The sequence below is a fragment of the Phalacrocorax aristotelis genome, chromosome 3 (genome assembly GCF_949628215.1).
Source record: "Phalacrocorax aristotelis chromosome 3, bGulAri2.1, whole genome shotgun sequence".
In the NCBI taxonomy this organism is placed as follows: domain Eukaryota; kingdom Metazoa; phylum Chordata; class Aves; order Suliformes; family Phalacrocoracidae; genus Phalacrocorax; species Phalacrocorax aristotelis.
The window spans coordinates 754,503-778,105 of record NC_134278.1 but is presented as its reverse complement, the minus strand read 5'-3'; the positions used below and the strand labels follow the sequence as shown (position 1 = coordinate 778,105).

At 44.8% G+C, this 23,603-nt stretch overlaps 1 protein-coding gene across 25 annotated transcripts in view; it reads left to right on the top strand.

Annotated features, from left to right (window-relative positions):
• Positions 1 to 23,603, top strand: part of DTNB (dystrobrevin beta) — a 217,377-nt gene that overhangs the window by 24,733 nt on the left and 169,041 nt on the right. For 18 of the 25 annotated variants that reach the window (XR_012659455.1, XM_075086363.1, XM_075086353.1 and 15 more), the window contains 4 exons: positions 2 to 215; positions 5,319 to 5,404; positions 15,064 to 15,218; positions 22,015 to 22,120. Coding sequence is in view for 24 of the 25 variants with exons in the window: in XM_075086353.1 (XP_074942454.1) it covers positions 2 to 215; positions 5,319 to 5,404; positions 15,064 to 15,218; positions 22,015 to 22,120 (561 nt within the window). In the remaining variant the exon portion in view is untranslated. The remainder of the gene's footprint in view (position 1; positions 216 to 5,318; positions 5,405 to 15,063; positions 15,219 to 22,014; positions 22,121 to 23,603) is intronic. The other 7 variants (XM_075086371.1, XM_075086369.1, XM_075086368.1 and 4 more) reach the window with 2 other exon arrangements.

Below are 23,603 nucleotides of genomic sequence, written 5' to 3'. Positions count from 1 at the left end.
GTTCATCTTGTTGATATCTGGAATATGATTGAAGCCTTCCGAGATAATGGCCTTAACACTTTGGATCATAACACAGAGATCAACGTGTCTCGACTAGAAACAATCATTTCATCCATCTACTACCAGCTAAACAAACGCCTTCCTTCTACTCACCAAATCAGTGTAGAGCAATCCATCAGCCTCCTCCTCAACTTCATGATAGCAGCATATGACAGGCTAGTAACTCCTCCAGTTGTATTCTTAAACTAATTTTCTCTTTTAGTTAGACGAATGCGGCCAACAACTGCATGAGTCTCTGGCAAACTGTCCGCATGCTATTTCACAAGTTCATGAAATTGTGTGTTGCGCATACACACACACACACGCATGTGTATTTAATATCGTAGCCGTGCCTGCGGAGATTTGCGTTGCCACAGCAGCAATGCTTTGTCTTAAAAATTGCTTTCTTCAAAAGATAAGTTAGTGCCTTCTGGAACTGGCAGACTGCTGTAAGCCGTGTATCTGAACTGAAGGTGAAGTGCAACTGTGCTCTGCAGGCTGCTATAGAACATAATGTGAACCTCCTGGTGGTATAGCGCTGTTTTAAAAAGTGAAAGTGTTCTAGTGAGTCTTGATCAACAAGACCATTTTATAACGCTGTCTTGTTTTGACAGTCAGCTTGGATCCTGTTCTAACATGCTGTGACGCCATGAAGGCTAATTCTCATTTCTTGACTGGGAGAAGCTTGATTTCTTGTCCAGGGCACTGTCTAGGCATTTCCTTGGGGCCAGTTTTATGAGTTTCTTTCACAGCCTCTGCCTTCAGGGTTCGGTCTGCTAATCTTGAGTAGACGGGCCTCTGGGCTCTCTGGGTAGCAACTGCAAATCTTTCACTGTTGTTTAGCACTTCTGACTTTTCGCCTTATCTTTCTCACCATCGGCTGTTATTTCAGTCTTCTCTTTCTTCTGCTTTTGCCCTCTCCCCTAGCAGTAGAGAACTGCTTGCGGCCAGAAAGCTGTCACAGACACTGAGCAGTTTTACCCAAGACAGTCTGCAGCACTGAATATGCCAAATAGTTGTTCTGCTTGTAATGTCCAGTCTTTGATCCTTTCCTAACGTGACTACTTCTTACTGTCACCAAACAGAAGCTAGGTCTCCCCCCAGAAAAAGTCCAAGAGTTCAGAACAGTCCCTGTCTTGCTAAGGACAGATAAAAGCAACACCAAGCTCAGAGCAGGAAGACAGAAGCAGGAATGACAACAGAATCAAGCGTGTATTTTCCTGTTTAGTTCTGATTTGGTATTACTTGTGAGATGAGTTGTAAGGGTGAGCTCATGGGTTTAGTTATTCTGAGACAGATCATACTAGGAAAATAGAGACTTTAAAAATAGAAATGGTCATGTTTCTGGGGACTGGCTGAAAAGATTGAGGCTTTAGTTAGAGACATGTTTCTTTTCCCCGCTGCCCCCAGCCCTGCAAATTCTGCCTCTTCTGGAACCCAAGCACAGTGCACAGCTTCTCTTTGGCCTCCTCTGCCTGGCACGTGGGATCGAGAGAGAAGCTGGGATGCTGCGCTTCGTTGTGCAGCGGGAGAGCCAAGAGTGAGAGGAGAGGCAGAGCTGAGGCTCCCTCTCCAGGAGTTCATCAACATGGCAGACATTTTTTTTTAAAAAAAATACACATCTGTGCTGGAATTGCACCATTGGGTTAGCTGTGAGGTTGCCTGAATGCACATGGTCCAGTATGTTCTACAAGGTGGTGCAGGTGGCAGCATTGCAAAGTCATCAGCATTCCACCAAACAGGTACAGGAATCAAAGATCTGACTCGTGTCTTCCCCATGGAACTACTTAAGTTAGAGCTTATGTTAGGTAAGTATGAAAGATGCTGACACGGAACGCTTCGCTGGGACCTGTAGAGCTGCGCTGATCACGGTGCAGAAATGCTGGCTCATACTGCATCAGTAGTGAGTCGTGAGGAGGAACAGCTTTGGTGGGATGTTCTTCACTGCTTTCTTCCACAGAGCTTTGCATCGGTGTTGGAAAGTTTTTTTTTCTAGTCCGTTTTTCCCAGTAGCCTCTCATGGCTTTCCAAAGTCCCTGACCCATTACTGGCACCCCAGAGTAACGGCTCTGGCACTTACTGTTTCAGAGCAGTCAGGTTTTTATTTCATCATTTCTAGAAGTCACATTTGATTTCACAGTGAGTTTAGTTGCTCCAACTTACTTTTCCTTTTAAAAATATAGGTATCAAACCACACTGTGTGCTGGCAATAAACGAGCATACAGTAAGGGGGAGGGAGAAGGTGACCAGCAAACAGATGAGGCAGTGAGTTGGCAAGCAGAGTGCAGGCTGACGTGGTGAGGAGGCACCTCGCAATCAGCACGGTGGAGCTGGAAGGGGCCCGGGTGTGTACGTAAGGAAATGCCCACAGACCAGCCTTGCGCGGAAGGCGCTCCGGCCCTTTCTGGGAAAGGAGCGTGAGTGGGTGCCCCTGCGAAGTGGCCGCACAGGAATGCGTGCGGCACAGGGGACAAACGGGAGGAACGAGAGGCCTGACTCCTCTGGAGAGGACGCGGTGGGAGGGCTGGCACAGCTGGAGTGCTTCAGGAGGGACGGACGAGGAGGGGAGTTAGTCGCTCTTCACGTGAGAGGGCGGCTGGAGCGCGTGGAGCTCTGCCTGGGGCTGATGATGAGGCAGCGGCGGGTTGGAGGCAGGAGCAGTGGGCGGGCTGGCATGGCCATCGCTGCTGTGGGCATCTGCCACAGACCGCCTGCTTAGGAGGGCATAGAGGATGGGCTTTCTTCAGACAGCTGGAAGAAGCCCTGTGTACACAGACCCAGTCTTTTCTAAACAAGTCCGTCAGTTCTGTTTCCAGCCCTGAGAACTGATTGTTATAGGAGTTTCAAAATCATATTGAAAGTTTTGCCCTTTTTCCCTTTGGGAGTTCAGCAGATTGCATAGCATTGGTACAAAAATAGATTTTGGCAATTGGCTTAATAACTACACCTCCAGCAGATTGCAGGAGGAGGGGTTTGGGGTTTTCTTGATTCATAAACAGATTGTCAGCAGAAGCAGGCCTGACATCCGAAGGCACCATAAGATACCTTTCCAAGGATAGGATTGCGTCCTGTGAGGAGATATTGATGGCTTTAGTCACTTGTTTTTTCTGGAAATTAATTCAAAGCTGAACACTCTCTCTCTCTCTCTCTCTCTCTCTCTCTCTCTCTCTCTCTCTCTCTCTCTCTCTCTCTCTCTCTCTCTCTCTCTCTCTCTCTCTCTCTCTCTCTCTCTCTCTCTCTCTCTGTATTACAAGGAGAGAGAGAGAAAATGATTGTCTACTAAAAAGAAAAGGGGGAGAGGGGCTGAGACTGTAACTTAGGGAAACTTGAATTGGTTAGTCAGATTTGCTCAGGTAGAAGTGGAGGTCATGGCTTGAAGAGGATGAACTTTTCAGACCATCAGTTTCAGATGCAGTCAAGTGGTTTGGTGTTTTTTACACACAGAGTGCCAACTAATTCCTGTGAGAAAGCTATTTAAGAGAAAATACAAAGTAGGATAGCTGAGATCTTTACTGTGGTATTACCTTTATAACCTTTATATAGCTTGAAATAGATACCTAGCATGTTTAGTTTCTTTCAACAGCAGTTAAAAGGGTGCTAGATATCAACAAAGTGATGGCCTTGAGTCTCCATTCCTCTCCAGAGATCTTCCTGCAGCTGTAGCTCTAGGAGAGATTGCCCCTCTTCTGCAGAGGGCGTATCTGAAAGATACCCTGAGTCTGTATTAGAGAAATTGTATATTATATTTCAGATGCGACTCAGTCTGAGACAGGTTGAGAGCCTTTACCTCTCCATGGAGTGCATGTAACCGGATGCGTGCGTATTAACGCTGAGCGTGGGAGGGGAAAAAAGTGATTTGGCCACTTCCTGCTGTCTCCATCTGGTCGCTCGTCTGCCGTTGACATCAGACCTAGTCACTACTTCAGCACCACAAGCCAATATTTACTTCAAAGAACTTTACTCTTAACGCTTTCCAAGTGCCAGTCTTCCAAGTGCAGTTGTTAAATAAACATCTCGTTTCTGCTGAGAAGCATCCGAGTGTTTCTCTTCTAACGCTCATCCGGTATTTTCCCCATCATTGTATTTCTGATGATAGTACAAATTATCTGCCATTTAATTACAGTTACTTGCACGTATTTGAATTCTTTTTCTCCTTCTGTGTGTGACTAACTCTCTCGGTTCATCAGTCCATACCACCGTCGCCGTTTAGAGTTAAGGGCGACGACTCAATACGTTTCTGTCTGGCAATAAGTTGCTCAGAATTCCAACAGCTTTGACCCATGTTTACACACACTCCTTGTACCCTAAGCACCACTAAACTAACATTCTACCAACTTCACAGTGACAGTGGATTTAACCCGAGATGGCCACACCGTGGCTGTCTATCGTACACTGGAAGTTCTCAGACTCCCGCCTTTACTACTATGAAAGGTGATGGAGAAATTCAGGTGACGGGGGGCGGGATGTGGGGTGCCTGCCTTCTGGGCCAGCACTGGGCTGGGAGAAACCGTGAGCTGGCATCTGCTGTGCTTTACCCAGCAAGCCTTAGCTGTGTTTCTGGTCACTTGCTTCCCTCATAATTGCATCCTTATCTTTCTTTCTAGTACCAGGGATCAGACACGTGGCTGTTGCGACGTGCCATACCGTGCTGAACGGGCTTTTTCACACTCTCCGTAGAGACAGATTCATTTTCTCTTGCTGATATTAGAAAATGATTCCCCAAATGTGCTATCTGTCCTGATAGCACAGCAGCTTTATTAACTTAAATTAGAATAAAACATTGTTCGCGTTATTCCTTTTCTACGCAGCACATTCAGGATATCATAGGACTTCGCTAGCTGTCAGTTACGTGCTGTTTTTAGAATGTGGTGTGTTTTTGAACATCAGACTTTAAATCAAGGAGTAAATATTTAACTAACAAAGGGTAGCGGAGAAAAAAGTGAGATGTTTTACCAGTTAACAAATTGCTTTAATGGAAAAAATTAACATGTTACTTTTTTAATAGGACAGTTATGGGAGGAAGAAGACAAATGATAGTCTCTTTGTCTGTGCATTTTTCCTTATTCTGCAAGGAAATTGATTTGTGATTAGACACTTGTTAACTCTTCCAATATACTAAAACCACTAGTGTTATCATTGGTTTAATGTTACATTAGATAGTTTTGGTAGATCTTAATAGTTAATGGAGGGCACTTATGTGTTTCCTTCCGAGGCCTCAAGTATTTTTGTTACTCATCATCCTGTGTAGTAATGACTTACCATGTAATTTTTTTTCACAGTGAGGGCCATGGGAAGTTGACGGTATTTTCAGTGAAAGCTATGTTAGCTACAATGTGCGGCGGTAAAATACTGGACAAGCTAAGATGTAAGTATTTTCGAGCAAATCAAATCATCACTGGCCACATGTGTTTTATTGCATGGAGTCCTGAAAGCTAACTTTTTTGCTTATTCAGCGATCTTTATACTGAAGCGAACTTGCTGTGTTAATGCTTTTGTTACGCATGCCACCTGCTGGCCATAAAACATGCCGAGTTTGGTACTGAATAGCTTTTACAAGTACATTGGTTTATTTTGAAATGTTTGGGCATGTTTTAAGTGTAAAACTCCAGGTCTGATTTTTCTGAGAGTAATGTCAAAATTGTTGCCATTTCCCCTGTTTTGAGGATGTTGGGGGGGGTTCTCTGTATCTTCTGCTTCATGTGAGGTGCTCTCTGCATCTCTCATTCTGTAATTCCAGCTGCTCACTTCTTATTTTTTAACTCTTACTCTCTTTTCATCAATCTTACTTCCTTTTTTCTTGTTTCCATGAGCCTTCTGCTGTATCAGCAGAGAATCAGCGGTCTCCATAAGCATTGTTTTTGTCCTTTAGTAGCAGCTCTTGCTCTTCTGTCTGCCTCAGTGGCACCGGGTGCTGTCGTTATGGTATTTTTTCTTTTCAGTCCCACCCTGAGAAGCTGGGAAGTTAATCTTGCTCTTGGTGCTAGATTTTACTGCTCAGGTCTTGTCATTTTCACCTCACCCTAAGTTCCCTTTATGAAAGTTATCGTGTAATAATTCATGCCTCCTAATCTCCATGGTTGTCATTCGCTGTAAATAATTCTTTAGGCTTTTCTACATCGTCAAGCTGCGTTATTTTATTTGCTTTAAAACTAGCAACGTGAAATGCTAGTGTGCTGAATTAAACTATTTGACAAGGTCTGAAAAACAGGTAGTGAGAAATCGTTGCATGCATGTATTTACATTAAGGCCACACATGTTTCAGTACCAGGAAATGCTGTTTTTTAATCTGGTACTAACTATAAAACTCTCAGATGAAAAACAAAGCTGCAGGTGACTGAAGATTAGTGTTAAATAAAGGTCACAGGCATATATGACAGAGGATATTTCAGACTTCTTAAGCACTTTTACCAAATGCATTACCTCTATAAACTATGCAGGAACAGGTGGGGGTGGGGGGGGAAGCTAGAGACTGTATCTTCTCAGTAAAAGATTACGTTTTGGATTTAATTCGGATAAGATTTGTGGAGGTCATGGCAGATGAGCAGTTTGGCACAGGTCTGGGACAGGAAAGGAGCATTATTTCTAGAATTAGCAAGACAGTATGGGAACACATCAAGAGAATGGCAATGTGACCTTTTAGTGGAAAAGGCAATTAACCACTGGAATTACATGCTATAGGAATTGGTAAACTTGTGATGTTTTCAGACAAAGAGCTAGATATCATTGTGGATACTAAGCCCCAAGTTATTGATTGGAAAGGTGGCTGGTTAAGACGCTTTCACCTTAAGGACACCTCATTTAATAGTCCTATTTAACAGGTGTGTCTGGTCTTAAAACTTAACACTACATCAAATGCACAAATGTTCTCTTTCTGTCTTTTCATACTGTCTGCTTTTCTTCATAGCGTTTGAAGCTTCCTCTTTCTTTTTCCTTAATCTATTGGCTCTTGTTCCCTTTGCCACTGTAACTTTCATCTTTATGAAAATTCCTGATTGATGTTCATATACTTTGGAGGAAAGGATTTTGACCATTGTCACTGAACAGTGCTGCTTCTTACACCTTTGCTATATGCCAGTTGTCATGCCTTTTACTTATTCTTTGTTGTATCTTATCAGCTGACCTTTAGTTTGCATTGTACATCTGGCATCTTTCCTCTGGTATAGAATCACAGAGGTCTTTTCCAACCTAAATGATTCGAAGATCATCAAGGCCAACCCCCAACCCAACACCCCCAGGCCTCCTAAACCATGGCCCCAAGTGCCACAGCTGCACGGTGTTTGAACCCCCCCAGGGACGGTGACTCCCCCACCTCTCTGGGCAGCCTGTGCCAGGGCCTGACCCCTCTGGCAGGGAAGGCATTTTCCCTCACACCCAACCTAAACCTCCCCTGACGCAGCTTGGGGCCGGTTCCTCTTGTCCTGTCACTGGTGACTTGGGAGCAGAGACCGACCCCCCCTCACTCCAGTCCCTCTCAGGCAGCTGCAGAGAGCGAGAAGGGCTCCCCTCAGCCCCCTCTTCTCCAGACTAAACCCCCCCAGCCCCCTCAGCCGCCCCCCAGCACACTTGTGCTCCAGACCCTGCCCCAGCCCCGCTGCCCTTCTCTGGACACGCTCCAGCCCCTCAAGGGCCTTCTTGTCCCGAGGGGCCCAAACCTGAGCCCAGCATTCGAGGTGGGGCCTCCCCAGGGCCGAGCACAGGGCCCCATCCCTGCCCGGCTCCTGCTGGCCACACCAGTGCTGACACAAGCCCGGGGGCTGGTGGCCTCCTTGGCCACCTGGGCACTGCTGGCTCATGCCCAGCCGGCTGTCAGCCAGCACCCCCAGGGCCTTCTCCGCCGGGCACTTCCCAGCCCCTCTGCCCCAGGCCTGGGGCGCTGCCTGGGGTTGGTGTGACCCAAGGGCAGGACCCGGCACTTGGCCTTGTTAAACCTCACACAACTGGCCTCAGCCCATCGATCCAGCCTGTCCAGATCCCTCTACAGAACCTTCCTGCCCTTGAGCAGATTGACACTCCCGCCCAACTTGGTGTCATCTGCACCTCACTGAGGGTGCACTTGATCCCCTCATCCAGATCACTGTTAAAGACATTAAAACAAACTGGCCCCAACACTGAGCCCTGGGGAACCCCACTCTTGACCAGAAATGGTTGGGGGAGAGGAAACCAGATATCTGCTGCCCCTTTTTTCTTGGTGCACTTTTGTTTGGATGTGGAGCATCATTTGCAAAGAGCATGTGACTTTGTATTTTACGTGCTTAGACAGTAGGGCTTCTTTTTTTTTAATTCAGTGTTAAATCTCGGTTCTTCTTGCCTTTTCAGATGTAACCCACACAGACTTACCACCATTTGAGGTTTCTGGGCTAGTTCTTATGTCTGTTCTAACTAGTTCTAACTGTTAACCACACCTCGTTAACACCTGGTTTTGGTGAGGCTTTGTTGTTGTTCTGTCAGGTATGGTATCTTACAAGTGAACTGGGAAAGGAAAATGTCTTTATCTGTAACTGTAACAGTAATGCTGATTTGCCACTGCTCTGTATGGTCATGGCACTTCCTTCACATGCACCATCTGCCGTGGACGGTCCTCTGCCCCCTCGTGTGCTCGTTGTTGTCTCTGCTTAGTTGGAGACAAAGTTAAAGACTGGAACCAGCTCACTATTATTCTCTGAAACGCTCACAGCGCCATGTGGAAGGTTAGACGCAGGCGGAGTCTTGGCACGCGATTAACAAAATTGTCCAGGAAAAGGGGATTTGGTCTAATTTGGAATTGAGATTTTAGGAGTATAGGAAATCTGTGCAGGAGGGAAGAGCTTTAAGCCAGGATAGAATTAGGCTGTTGACTTCTCAGACAAGGTTGTAGGGTAGCTTTACCTGGATGCGGGAGCAAATCTGAGATTCAGAATTTAAACCTTTGTAAACCTTCCGGGGGCAGAGAAGAGGGGAAGTGCGTCGTATTGTTAGCAGAGTAAGTTTCTGAGTATCACCAGAACTGAAGAGAGGTAATAAAATAGCTGAACTATTAGCTCTTGGTTACCTGTCTTTCCAAAAACTTTCTAAGGGGCAAGGGAATGGGAAGAAGAAAAGGTCATGTGAAGTTTGGGAGGCAAGATGTGGGGAGCTGCAGGGCTGTATACCTGACATGCCTTCTGGGCAAGCTGCAGGTAATAAAGCACAGAATTAGTTGACATGTAGATAAATGAGATTTTGTTGTTGGGGGAAATGGTTTTTGTGAAGGGATGCCCTATAAAACCACAGGAGTTCATTAAAGGAGGAAAAAAAAAAAGACGGGCAAAGGAGTTCTGGCTGATGCAGACTTCTTGGATTTCTGAAAGGCATTGAGGAAGGTCCCTTATCAAACACTTAAAGACATGTAAGAGTTTGATGAAAGGGATGATGGGTGGGGCCTTTGCATGGGTAGAAGATCAGCTAAAAGGAACCAAAAAAAGAGCAATGAAGATCCTTTCTGTATATTGAGATTGGTGGATAGTGCTGGACCTGAACTGCTTTTGGCACTGTCATAAATGATCTGGAAAATACAGTCAAAGGTGACAATTTGATACTAAGTAAATCAGCTTACTAAAAGCTAAAATAGACCGAAGAGTTGAAGCATCGTCTGACAATGCTGAGTTACTGTGGAATAAAAACGTAGGTGCAATTTGTGTGAATATATGTAGAGTGGCGTGTGCTGGAGGAGGGAAGTGCAGTCCTAGTGCGATGCACGGAGAAGTGAGCTGGGAAAGTTGTTGCTCAGATGAGAGATCTTGGAGCTGTACTTCGATGGAGATGTTGACGCTCTGCTTAGTGACGGCTAAAAACCTATGAAATGCTACAGAGGGGAAGGACGTGAATAGCAAAGTGGAGAGATGAAGGCACTGTGTAAATCCGTGGTGTCTTCAGGCTTTGAATGAGTGCTGCTCTAGTAGCCCTGGCTGGTACTCTGCCCTCGCCAGTTCTGATAGATCTTTTCTGAGAACAACAAAGATCATCAAAGGTAGAGAAAGTTTTCTGTACAAAGAACAACTAGGTGGAGCGGGATTCTGCAACCTGGAAAGAAAAATGGTGGTGAAAGAATAGCGTTCTACAAAACCATGAGCAATGTGTTAGTGGTGACTAGAAAACAGGTGTTCCTTCCCCCTTGCAGTCAAGAACTAGAGGGCAGTAGCTGAAATCAGCAGTGACAGACTGAAACAACCAAAAACAATACTTCTTTAAACTCTGCCAGAGGGCGTTCTTGGTATCGACCATTTACACCACTTGGTTACTCCTTGAGCCAATTTCACTGAAGGCAAATTCATCAAAGGTTGCTGAACACGAAGATGCTCCCAGCAAGCGGAGGAATGTGCTGGGGAATGTGCTTGCCTGAGCCATCTGCTGTTGGGATAAACAGACTTCTGATCTGATCTGCCTCAGCTGTTCTCATATTCTTTATTTCTTCTCCTGATCATTATGAATATGCTGTCTTGTTTTTTTCCCTTTCCTGTCTTTCCAACCTGTCTCTCTGATGACTGACCCATTTCATCACCGAACTTCTGTTTCCAGTTTCCTTGTTCCCCTGATTCCACCCCCACTCCTGCACTGCCTTTCCTAAGCAGGCTGTCAGCTCCGGCTCAGCTGGGACATGAGGCTATTTGGAAATCCTGGAAGCTGTAAATATTTTTTTTTTCCTCATCTCATAATTTATATGAATGATAGTAACTTGGTCTCTGTGCTTCCATATGTACAGGCTTATTTTTTAAAATTCTGAAAATGTGAACAAATGGAGTGTTTTTCAGTCCATACAGTGTCTGACAGCACATATGACATGGGAGTTGTTCAGTGATACCACTTTGCTGTCTCTGGAAAACATTGTTTCCTGCGACATGGTACTCCTTGCAAAGGAGTTCCTGTCCGTGGTGTGCAAGGTAGGGGTTGTAAACCCAGCCTACTACTATGGACGCTATTTTTGTCAAAGTTTTTTAAGCCCAAGAAATGCCATATAAAAATGTCACATGTTGTGGATCTGGATGACTTCATTTTGGCATTGAAGTAGATTCATTGTGAAGTAATTAGTGCTTCCTTCCATGTCATTTCTGCAAGTAAATTGCAAACAGAACTTCAAGTACATCAAGACTCTGTCCCGCTCGTTTTAAGGGCGGTCTGACTTCTGACGACTGGCTCTACCTGCGTGGTGCTCCTTGGCTCCCTCGCCTCACTAGCTACTTTTTCCCTCTCACCATCTGGCTCTGATAAGCCTTTAGTGCTCACTGAAGTTCACCCTAGAAAGTCATACAAGAATGTGTGCTAAATACTAGGTTTCACCTAATAAAGGTGTCCTGAAAGTTAATCTGCTGTAGATGAATTGGCCTGATTGGGGGTTTGATTTTGGGGAGAGGGTATTTTGGGTTTTGGAGGAGCGGGGATGAAAGGGGAGTTATTTGTTATGGTCCTAATCAGTGGACCAAAGTAGTAGTAGTGGTAATACGTGGTTTGTTGTGGTATCCCACCTATTCCAACTGAACAAGCTCAGCACCTGATTTTATACAGGCTTTCTTACATCTCGCTACTTTACAACACATGGTGGGAGGTGCCGCAACATCTGATCTGATAGAGGAGAGGCTGCGGCATTGCCATGTCCCCAGCCCGCAGGTGGGGAGGGTGGGCATGCGCTCCCAGCAGGAGCACACGCACGCAGTGGCGCGGATCAACGCAGACGGAAAATACCCATGTGAACACGAGCAGCACCAGTGACCTCGTTCTGTTCCCACCTTGGCCTGATCAGGATGAAAGTCCATTAGTGGCATATAGACATATATGTATATGCCTGTACAACACGGATCCCTCCAGTGCCTGGCCTTAGATGCTCATCCATCTAGGAGCTGGTCCTTGGAGCCTCTTTAGATCCTCTCGTCTCTCCAGTATCTGTCCTAGCTCTCAAACCCCAATCACTAAATTTTCCTCCAAAAGCATCTTCATACATCTCCATGTAGGTGCTTGGGTGGTGTTATTAGGTCTTCTCAGTGTCTTATCTTCTCCAGATCTCTCTTATCTTGCTGTTTCCTCCGCCTGTCCTCGCAAGGTAAGTGCTCCAGCATGCTGACCATCCTCGTAGCCCTCTACAGAGCTCACTTCAGTTTGTCTCTCATATTCTGTGATTCTCAACAGCCCTCTGATTCTGGGGGGTCCCAGAACTGGACACAGTCCTTGGAGGAGGTCTAACAAGTGCTGAGTTTAGCCTCAGTGGATCCATGCTGACAGATCGCAGTCACCTTTTCTGTGTGCAGGAACGTGTGTGTCGTGGTTTAGCCCCAGTCAGCAACCAGGACAGTATGCCGGGATTTGTTCCATGACTTTCCCAGGAACTGCCTGGCCTGTACTTCCTGGGATTGTCCTTTTGACCTTAGTACATATTTTGGTTTAATGCCAAAAACACTGTGCGCACACACACAAGCACAGTCAAACTGATTAATCTGATAAATTTATTTTCTTGGCTTTTACTGATATTAAAGCTAGTATTTAACAAATATTTTATGAATTTGTACGATAAAAATTGATAACTTCATAGGAATTGTGAGACGTGGGATACACCCAAGGTCAAGACCCTAGAGAATGAGGGTGCCAGGTTTTTGTTGCTTTAACTTGCTCAGAGAAATGGGAGAGCCTTCAGCTGAAACTGTACGCAGCATCAGGCAGGTGCCTCGGCTGGGAAACGCAGAATGGTCTGTTTTGGCAGGTACAAGCAGCTGGAGAGAGGCTCTCGAGGGAACTGTTGGGTAGGTTTAATAGATTATATTGTGAGCTCTGGTTTTGTAGTAAAACGCTTACTTTAAGCGTTTGAAAAAGGAGATCGCGAGTTGCACAAGTACCATTTCACACTGGCGTTTTGGGGACTGAGCAGTGGTTTTTGTCGTTCTAAACTTTTTATTCTCTCTGGTTACAAAAAGTGTTTATAGCATAGTAGCTTTGGACTGAAATTTTGTATAAGAATTGAAGTGCAATGCCTTGCACTTTATTAGCACGTGCCTGTTGGGACCCTGAGGTGAGCTCCTGAGAAGTTACACTGTTAGCCGCTGTTCAGCTTGAGGTTTTCTCTTTGAGGGTAATTTACTGCCCCTTAGGAGGCCACGTGGCTGTGTAATTATATCCTACTAATCTTTATCTTTTCCAATTTCACTGGTAATTTCCCATGTGAAAGTTTCCCACATAAATGGGTTCAACTTTACTTCGACTATAAAGTCACATTTTTACGACCGTAACATGTAGGTTAGTGGGGTTTGGGTTTTGGTGTTTGGTTTGGTTTTCTTTTTCCATTTACCCTTGATATAGCCTGTTCTATTTTAGCTCATTTTCAATTGATTTCTGTAGCTTTAATTAACTTTCTCCATAAAATCATTTAGATTTTGCATACTCCTGAGTTCAGATTAATAGACTGTATTTACCCAGAAGATTTCTGTCCTTTTTTTTAAATACAAGTACTGTCATGTTCCAGTCATATTCTACCAGTCCCGCCGTGATAGGTTTATTACTAGACCTTCAGGTTTTGTGCATCTGCCTGTTCTGGAGTGATTCTGATCTGGGGTGGATTAGGATTCTGGAAGTTTGGCTCTCATTAGTTTTAGTTGTTTCCATAGTTTTCATCTGTGTGCATTTTGATCTTGACTTTTCTTCTACATTCAATTTTCAGGTAAAATGTAATTTTTCTACTTGGCTTAATTTTCTAAAATACTGCATTCCTCCCCAACCCCCATTTATCTTCTTTTTTCCTTTTTTTTTTATTCCGCCTATATTTATGTAATTCCCCTATATTTATTCCTAATATGCCGTATAAGATTATTCAACTGGGCTTCAGACCTTCGCTTTGAGCTTGTCTGTTCAGCCAGTGATACAAATGCCAGGTAGCTCGATCACCCTTACCTTCGATACTGTAGGCTTCTTCATGAGCTCGTTCATTCAGACTGGAGTAATTTCTCTAGTTTACTAGAAATATGCCTTTCTGAAAGAGTCTTTTTAAAATTTTTTTTATACGGACCTGTTTTGATCACTTAATTTAAGCTTATTTTCTGTCAGCATATCCTTTTTGATGTTTAATTACTGATGTTGTCTTAAATAACCTCATAGATGATTCAGTGGCTGTTCAGTGAAGAATTCTGGTGTCTGTCACATCTCGGAAAATTCAGGTCTTACTAATATTAGTGCTCTTATTAGAGAAATCTTCCTCTATAGAGCGGTCTGACTGCGAGGATATCGGAGACCTAGTTTTGCTGTTTGAGAGATTTGTCTTTTCCAAAGAGATTTTTTGATCCCAGGACAGCTCTACTTGATCTGTAGACAGCTGTCCTCCTATTTTATATGACATCATTTTCTTACAGTGCCATCTGCACATCTTCTCCTATATTTTTACCTTTCCTGAGCCATGGGAGCTGGGAGCTTGGGGCTGGTCACATGGAGTGGCTGGGACCCCCCTTCCCTTACCTTTCTTTTCCCATATATCCACAAGATTGCTGAACATCTTGCTCGCTCCTCTTTTTGGTTTCAGAAATCTCTTTAGCCCCACACAGCTAACTAAAAAGCATACCTCACCTCATCATAAACATTTTTCTTGTGCCAAGGCCGGGAGTTCCCATTCTAGCTCTGCAGCGTGCGCAGCATCTCTGATATAAAATGAGGTGGGATTTCCTCTTGCCCGTTTCTTGGCCGCATGACCCGCGAGCTTTCCCCCTGGAGGTGGCAGTCCTCGCACCCCGGCTTCCCGCTGCTTTGCTTCCGATGCGCTCTCTCACTGCCCTGTTACTTAAACCCAGCGTGCCACTGGCGCGCGCCACATTTACCGAGAGTTCTGCCAGTTTTGACTGGGATGGAGGAAACGGAAGGATCTATGTCATGGCATGTTCGAATATGTTCATTTATAAGTTTTGTCTTGTTAGCAAGTGATAAGAAATTATGTTCAGGATAAAACAAAGAAACTTCTTGGGTTTAAATGGATTGAAATAAATTTTCTTCTTTTAGGTAGTAAGCATGTATTAACTGTAGCGTTTTATTATATTTTTTTTACAGATATTTTCTCCCAAATATCAGATTCAAACGGACTAATGATATTTACAAAGTTTGATCAGTTTTTGAAAGAAGTTCTAAAACTTCCAACGGCTGTGTTTGAGGGGCCTTCCTTCGGATACACGGAGCATTCCATACGGACCTGTTTCCCACAGCAAGTAAGGGTTAACAAAACCGGATTTGTGTTGCTCGTTAATACAGCGCTCTCCTCTGAAGGCCTCCGGCTGCTTTCGTTGTAGTTCGGTGGGTTTGGAGGGAGGGGGGCCGGTAACGTACGCTATATAACCTACGCAGTTTTAAGAAAGTCTGGATATTTACACTAGCGTGTCTAGGTTTTAGGCAATTAAAGGATTTTGCGCAATTTTAGTTCGTTCCCCCTCCATGAAGGGACACTTCTGTTCCCCATCAGAATAGCAAAGATGACCTGTTTCTTCTCTAAAACATGAAACATGGCATTTTTACTCTTTTCCCTTGATCTTTTTTTTTTTTTTAAGCTTTCTCATTGTGCTAAGAGCATTTGTTTCAACAAATCCCTTGCTGGTTGCTTGGGTCTGTACAAAATAAATATCTTGTGTACACATAGTTTATTTTTAAATCAATCTCCCTGTTATGCTTATTGGTATAGCTGTATTTTCCTGAATTATTTCCATTGCATGTAATGTTTAGAGTAGATGTTATAGTAATGATCTTAAAAGAGCTTTTTATTTCTTTATATGTTTTAGTTGTAATTTAATTGTTCCACGGATTTGTTCCTAATTTGAGATAATGTAAATAGTATAAATGATCCTTACATCAACTGTAAACACAAACCTAGAATCTTAGGCCTGAAACGAAATGGTTAGATTCTGGTCATGTTTATGTTCCGGAAGAAATATTTCTGAAGTATTTAGATTTAGAATTTGTAGTCACTTTTGCTAAATATAAGTTAATTGGCAATTAGTATATTTGAAATACAGCACAGTAGGAAACAGCCTTTGATTTAGGAAATGATGAGGGCTCCGGCTCCTCTGTGACCTGCTGAGGATGGAGTTTTGTTCTACTACCAGTGTAATTAATAAATACTTTTTCTGTTTCAATACATGGCATTTGTGGGCCATACTCGTTCCCACAGATGTGCCACCCTTTCTGATACGTCAGCGCACGTAGGGGGACTGATCCGATCAAACCAGGCGTCACGTAAGTGGCGCCGCTGTTGAACGTAGAACCACAGCCTTGCTTCGGAGCTCTCAGAGTCAGCCGCGGCATTCCAGGCTCTGCGTGCCCTTTCCGTTGTCTGCAAAGGCAACGGAGCTGGCGTTCGCGTTGCGTTCGAGGCCTGTGCTCTGGAAGTGACCGTTTCTCTCTTACCCATGAAGAGAGGCCAGTGTAGGAGCTGGACCTTGACAGTTGACTGACACTTCTACAATTCTTGATGTAAATACCGTGGTGGGGCCAAGCGAGGTGTCGTACCTGCCCGTTTGCACGTGGCCTGCCTGCAGCACGCCTTGGTACTCTTGGACTTCGGCTCTCACGAACAAGAAAGCTAATTCTTCATATTGATTCACTTTCAGAAATGCCTTTGCTCTAACTTTATTCAGCAAAAGAAAATCCCCAGTGTAAGACCAGGTTTGTAGAGAGCGGTAATGGTTTTTTAGTTCATCCCAATATACGTTGTACCCCAAGACAATTCTTTCATTTATTTGAGAGCATTGAAACAAACAGGTCCTGGCAAGTAGATAGATAATCTGTCTTAGATTTAATTTCATTTTCTTATGCCTCCCAGGTTTGGAAAAAAGCTTCCTAGAGGTACTTCTGTGATAGCCTCCTCTTACAGCCTACCATTTTGCTGAAATTCTCTCCAGATGGCATTGGTAAAGCTGCGGGATTTCAGACTTTGGCAGTTACCTGACGGACACATAAGCTACATCTGTGCTAGTTAACGAAACAGTGCCAGGGGCGTTTTGTGGTCCTACGGCCAGCTGGAATGGTCTAACCACTTCCATACTATTCAACTCTCTTATTCCCTCAAGCAGGGCGGTTACATGGAAACTGTTTATTAAAATGATTCCTAGCTGATATTAGCACATGATCAGGATGCTGGAATCATTTGGGAGAGTGAGTGGTTAAACCAGGCACAGGCTTAATAACATAAAAGCATGCATGATTGAGTTTCAGTGCTGGGAACCTTCCCTGGTGTTACTTCAACTACCAAGGGACAAATCCTTCCTGGCCAGCTGTGGTTCCTGGCCATTCATGGAGGTCCTGGTTCTGGGAGCCGCCACTTAGAGGTGCAAAAGGCTAATAATTTACTGATGTTTGAGTGGTGAAAGGGCAGATAGGCAAAGAAGTGTCAGCGGTTGTATACACTCCATAACTCTGTTTCATTTCTTGGGTCACAGATGGAATAATTCTAAGTTATTGCCCACACGAAATGGAGTTTACTGGGATGCATTTGGCAGGAGCTGTATTCTTTGTGATGGCTTCCAGATGTATAAAATGCTTCCAGTAATAATTTACTATTCTGGTCAAGCGGGGGCTTCCACAGATGTAAGGTATCATGTCATACTTCCCTTAAGACTTGTTCACTTGGCTACAGTGCATCTATTTGTCATAGAGATCTTGTATCCCCATGACATTCCCTGCCTGAGTCAGAATCGCTCTGTGTTCATGGCACAGCCTGCCCTGTCACTGCAGAGGTGTGTCTGTGTTATATCTCATTTACAGAGCAGTTTGATTGCAGCCTTTCTACTGAGCTGAGAAGTTTACTTCAGAGACTTGGGAGCCAGGAGCATGGCTTCTGTAGAGCCAAACTGCATGTTATTCCGTTGAAACTCAGCAGCACAAACTATACAAGCAGGCCTAGCCAGGCGTTGATTTGTGCATATGTTACTCAAGAGCTTTGCCACAGCGTCGGCTGACTTAGGCTTTGTGGATGGTAAGGCTGAGAGCCGAACTGACTGCACAAGCCTAACGGTGTCGGAAGGATGCTCAGGATGTGCAGTCTTGTTAGAGTAATACAGATATATTTATTAAGGACAAGGTGGTCTTGTGTGCAAAAGATGGTGTAAATATACTCCGATGGGTTTGCAGTTTAAGCACAGGATGCAGGACAGTTAGAGGTACAGGTGGGGTCTAATACACAGCTGCTTAGGTCAGTATAACTTGTTTTGATCACTGGAGAGTTAAAAATCACATATTTCTGTGTTGGCTCGGGGACGTGGGTTTGTGCCAGTATTTCGTGGGGGAAATATGTGCATTAACATCTTGTTGGAACAAGCATGTTGGCAGGGTAACAATAAAACTGGCTCAGTTTTTGCCTATGGTAGTCTTCTAAATATAAGAATAGCACAGGTACAACCTGCCGCTGCACCCACCTGCAGGAAGACCTGAGACTACAGAGCTATTAAGACAAGTAGGTATGCTAACAGCCATTGGTAAAAACAGCTATTACAATAGGATAGAGTAAGCAGGGGATTTCAGGAAGTATCTGCGCAGAAGAGCGTTTGTTCTCCTGGGGAGCGTTTGACCCTCGTGACTGGTTGTGCCTTCACATTTACTAACGTTCAGTTTACGTTCTTGGAGTTTGGAACCTGCTGGAGGATTATTTGGCTGGGTTTGCATTGCAGATGGTGACTGAGTGTTGTTTCTGTGGTTGCTCCATGGTTGGGTTTTGAACCCAGTAGGAAATGTTAGACCAGCCACAAGAAAGGGCTTTATTTAGCCTCCTTCTCTGACACACTCCTAATTTCCAGGAGATGGGGACTGCTGTTTGCCTTCCCGTCAACTCAGCCATTACAGAGATTGCCTATGCCCAGACAGACAAGATGTGGTACTGATAATGCTGCATGATTCTCCTTGGTCAATTGGTTGCAATATATCCTACCTGTACAGGTAGGGGGAAAAAAAACCCCAACTCAAAGCCTGTGTCCCTGCTGCCCTCTTGTGAACTCCATGGAAGTTGCATCACTCCGTGCACAAGCTTTAACAACTCATAAGGTTCTCACTGCTTAAAAGGGAGCCAGCTTTTTCCCTTTGAGGAACATCCTTGTCTATAGAAGTCTGTCCCACCTTTCTTATCAGCACCTTCAAGCCCCGAAAGGCCGCAATAAGGTCTCCCCGCAGCCTCCCCTTCTCCGGCTGCACAACCCCAGCTCTCCCAGCCCGGCCTCGCAGCAGGGGGGCTCCAGCCCTCGGAGCATTTCTGTGCCCCCTCTGGCCCCGCTCCAACAGCCCCGTGTCTGTCCCGTGCTGAGGAGCCCCGAGCTGGAGGCGGCGCTGCAGGGGGGTCTCACAGAGCGGGGCAGAGGGGCAGGACCCCCTCCCTCGCCCGGCTGCCCGCGCTGCCGGGGATGCAGCCCAGGGCACGGCTGGGGGTCTGGGCTGCGAGTGCACGTTGCTGACTCGTGTCCAGCTTTTCACCCCCCAGCACCCCCAAGTCCTTCTGGGCAGGGCTGCTCCCCATCTCTCCATCCCCCAGTCTGGGCTGATCCCGGGGGCTGCCCCGACCCAGATGCAGGGTCTTGCACTTCACACGGGCCCACCTCTCCTGCTTGTCCAGGTCCCTCTGGGTGGCAGCCCTTCCTTCCAGCAAATCAACTGCACCGCTCAGCTCTGTCATCTGCAAACTTGCTGAAGGCGCACTCAATCCCACTGTCTGTCATTAGTGAAGACAGTAAATAGTACTGGTCCCAGTACAGACCCTTGAGGGACACCACTTGCTACTGGTTTCCACTTGGAGTTTAACTGTGACTCTTTGGATGCAGCCATCCAGCCAATTCCTTACCCACCTAACAGTCCATCCATCAAACTCGTACATCACCGATATTGTGGCCAGAAAGTTGTGTTGAACCCTATCGATGGCCTTACGGAAGTCCGGGTACGTGCCATCCGTAGCTCTTCTGTTCTTGGTCACACCTGGTGCAGTCATGTCACAGCAGGCCGCTAGATTGGCCAGGCCCAAGTTGTGCTTCACGAAGCCACGCTGGCTGTCTCCGGTCGCCTCCCCATCTTCCATATGTTTCAACGTGTTTTCCAGGAGGATCTGCTTGTGATCCCAACATGCACGGAGGTGAGGCTCACTGGTGGTTCCCAGGGTCCTCCTTTTACCCCTTTTAAAAATGGGTGTGATGTCTAATGGGTCCTGAGGCTTGTCTCCAGAAAACCTGTCTGTCCGTGAGCAGTATTTCTTATTTGGAGTAACCTTCATACTCTTGTATATGAAGCAGTATGAGAGATGAGAGCCGAGTCAAAACTGGGAGCCTTGGAGGCATATTTATGAAGTTATTCAGTACCTGTACAAGTAAGCAACTAGGAGGTTATGTTAAGGTTTGAAATATAACTCTGCGCATCAGTTACAGGCGCTGCTGCCATCTAACATCCTTGGCACGGTGGTTCCCAGCTACCCGAGCTGCCTGGTCTGGTCTCAGACATCGCATACCGCGATCAGTTAATTCCCAGTTAAAAATTGTGGTTCTCCTTCTATCAGAAGGCTTGGTCTGGTATATTTAGTGTTTCGTGGCCGTACCAAGATGTGTGTGCGTTAAGGCTTTGCATGTCTTCACCCCCAGGGAGAGGAGAAGGCAGGTTGACTGTGTGTTGTTATTAACAGCCCAAAGGAGGACTCGGCTTTGTGGTGGAGGGAAGGCTGGCAGTGCCAGGTGAGATCCAGGCACCCGGTTTCTTCCAGGTTGCGCATCTGATGCCATGTCTGGCAAAGGAAATTCTTGGACTCGCTGTGGCAGCAGTTAACTATTCAGGCAAAGCTTTTCATGTACTAAGTAGAGAGGCCGGAACAAGGGCACCTTATAGAAGTTGGAGGAAGTGAGATTAAATATTTCTTGGAGTTTTACTTAATGATAACTGGGATAGGTAATTACAATTCCATATTATTTCTCCAGGGTAGTAGGCTGCAGAGGTATTAGAGGTATATATTTGCCTCTAATCACAAACTGTTGATGCTTTAAATATAAACCTTCTCTTTTGGTTAAAAAAAAAACCACCCCAAACCAGACAAAAACACCTTAACTTCTGTCACTGTAGTTACAAGTGGAAGCTACGGTTAATTTCGCAGCTCCCGGAAAACCAGCCTGGCTTTCCCCTAGCTCTGCTTACCCTCCCTGGCGTGGATGTGTTTTGGAGTAACAGTGCCATATGCTAAGGTGAGAAGAAAGGGCCGCCTGACCAGCTGCTCCTCTGCCTGTGAGAAGTCCTTAAGCATCTAGCTTATTGTATGCGAAAGCCAACGTAGTCTTTCTTTGTATCCATAACATTCGTAGCTGGTTTTCTTACCAGTTATCTCCATCTGTTTGTATTTGCAGCAGAAACTTTCTCTTGCGCACTTGAATTTGAAACTGTAGAAAATATTACCCTTAACATGGCTGGCTTCCTTCTCCTAACGATTTCAACCTCTTTTTCATTGACAGGTTTCTAAAATCTTAGAATCTTAGTTCTCCCCTTGCCTCTTTTTTGCCTTATTTTGCCTTTAAAAAAATCCCACCCACATTTACTGTAGGGTTTGTGTGTGGACATTAGTTGTAACTACCCTTTTTGTGCATGTGTCTGCTTTTTTCAGCGTTGTCTGTATATGTGAAATAGCGTTTTCTATGTCACTAAATAACCTCCGCTCTCATTTGTGGTAAGTCTCTTTGAAATAAGAATCTCTAACTGCAGCTTGGGAACCCGTCCTGACTGACCAGCCCTCCATTTTCTGGAGTTCCCTGTTCATCTGCTTATCATTTATTTTTGCATGATGATGTTCTGTCTATACCAGTACCTTCTTTGTGTTGTTACTGTTTGCCTAACATAGATTGAAACTCCCTTTGCGAAGAAGTGTGGTCTTTCTCTCTGTAGCGTATGGAGTATTCCTGGTAGACAGAAGTTGTGTCAGAGAGATTTTTAAGGCTGAAGTAGTTTTTGGTATTAAAAATTTGAAATTTTTCTTATAATTAAGTTGTATTTTTTTTATTTTTTTTGCAGAAAAAGATCATGCTAAACATGTTTTTAGACACATTGATGGCTGATCCACCTCCTCAGTGCCTTGTGTGGCTGCCTCTCATGCACAGACTTGCCCACGTTGAAAATGGTAAACGGAATATTTTCTTGTTCAAAACACCTGGTCAGAGCAGGGTTTCTGGTGAACAGATGTAAATATGCCATCCTTTCTCACATAACAAAGCACTTAATGCTTTCATCGTTCACACTCCAGCGGTCTTAGTCCCAGAGCACTTAAGCCCAGACTTGTGTTGGAGTGAGAAGTGTTCTGCGTTCCTGGGATGAAGGCTGACGCTGTGAAGTCATCAGCAGCAATGCAGAACAAGATCAGTTTGAGTTCTAGCATCACTGGTAGGGGAAGATGGAAAAGCAGGCAGCAGAAAAACAATGTTCTCTAAATGTTCGTGTTTATTCTGAAACTTCTAAAAAACTTCACTTGAGCCGTGCTTTGATACATGCTTTCAAGTGCGAACTCCCAAAGATTTTGGTACCCATTCAAACGTCTGTCTTGGGTAGCATTTGAGCACATGAGTCACTTCAGTGCTCCCAACGGGAGGTACCTGCTGAGCTCCTCTCACTTCCAGACCTTTCTTAGCTAAAATCTCCTGGGTTTACTGCCTATGGGAAGTATTTCAGGAGCAATAAAGGATGGAAAACTGAAGAATAACAGAGATAAAGGGTGACGAAGGAGTTGTCTGGCTGAGAGGACTTTGTGGAGTTCAGGGAAGCAAAAAGGTTTCCTGCAGAAGGTTGTGCAAGTGTATCGAAACTATTTGTTGTTTTTAATGGCCAGAAAGGTGGTGTGTTTAATTTACTGTACAGCTGCACACAGTGTATGTGTATGATGTTTTGTATGTGAATTCTAGAGAAAAAAAAAAACAGAACTTTTTTTTTCTTCACCCATAAACTAAACTTCATCTTTTGTTTCCTTCCCCACAGAGTAGAATCACGTTATCATCCTTCAGAACCCCTGCCCTACTGTTGCTGCCTCTTTTTCCGTGTAGCGCATTTACAGTCATTGCAAGGTGTATAATCTCCTTTTAAGACATAGGTAGATAAGCTCTAGGCTCCTGGTTTTGCCCAGCCGTTCCCAGGCACAGCTTGGCAGTCTGTCTCTAGTGACGTTTGCGTGATTTATATTCCATTCTCTGTTTCTTGACATTTATGCCTGTGACATTGTTAAGTACTGCTGTGATTTTGAGATGCTGGCTTTTGGCATTTCTTTCACTGTCTCCTCTCGATCCTCTTGCAACGCGTATCTGGTCATGAATTTAATCTGCATTTGTTCAGCAGTGAACAAGATTGGAACTGCAGTGCTCAATGGGCCTTTCCTTCTTTATTGCAGCACAAGAAGGTGAATTTCCCAATTGCTCTATATGTTCACAGGCATTTCCTGACAACTGCGTGTCTCATTAAAAAAAATAAAAAAGTGATTTTTTTAAAAAAAGAATTTTGAGGGGAACAATTACATGGAGACAAAGCTTATGGGAAAACTTAATTAGATCAAGCTGCCCACCTTTTTCTTAAGTATTAGGTAAACTACAGTGTCTTTCCCATCCTTCTGTAACAGGTTG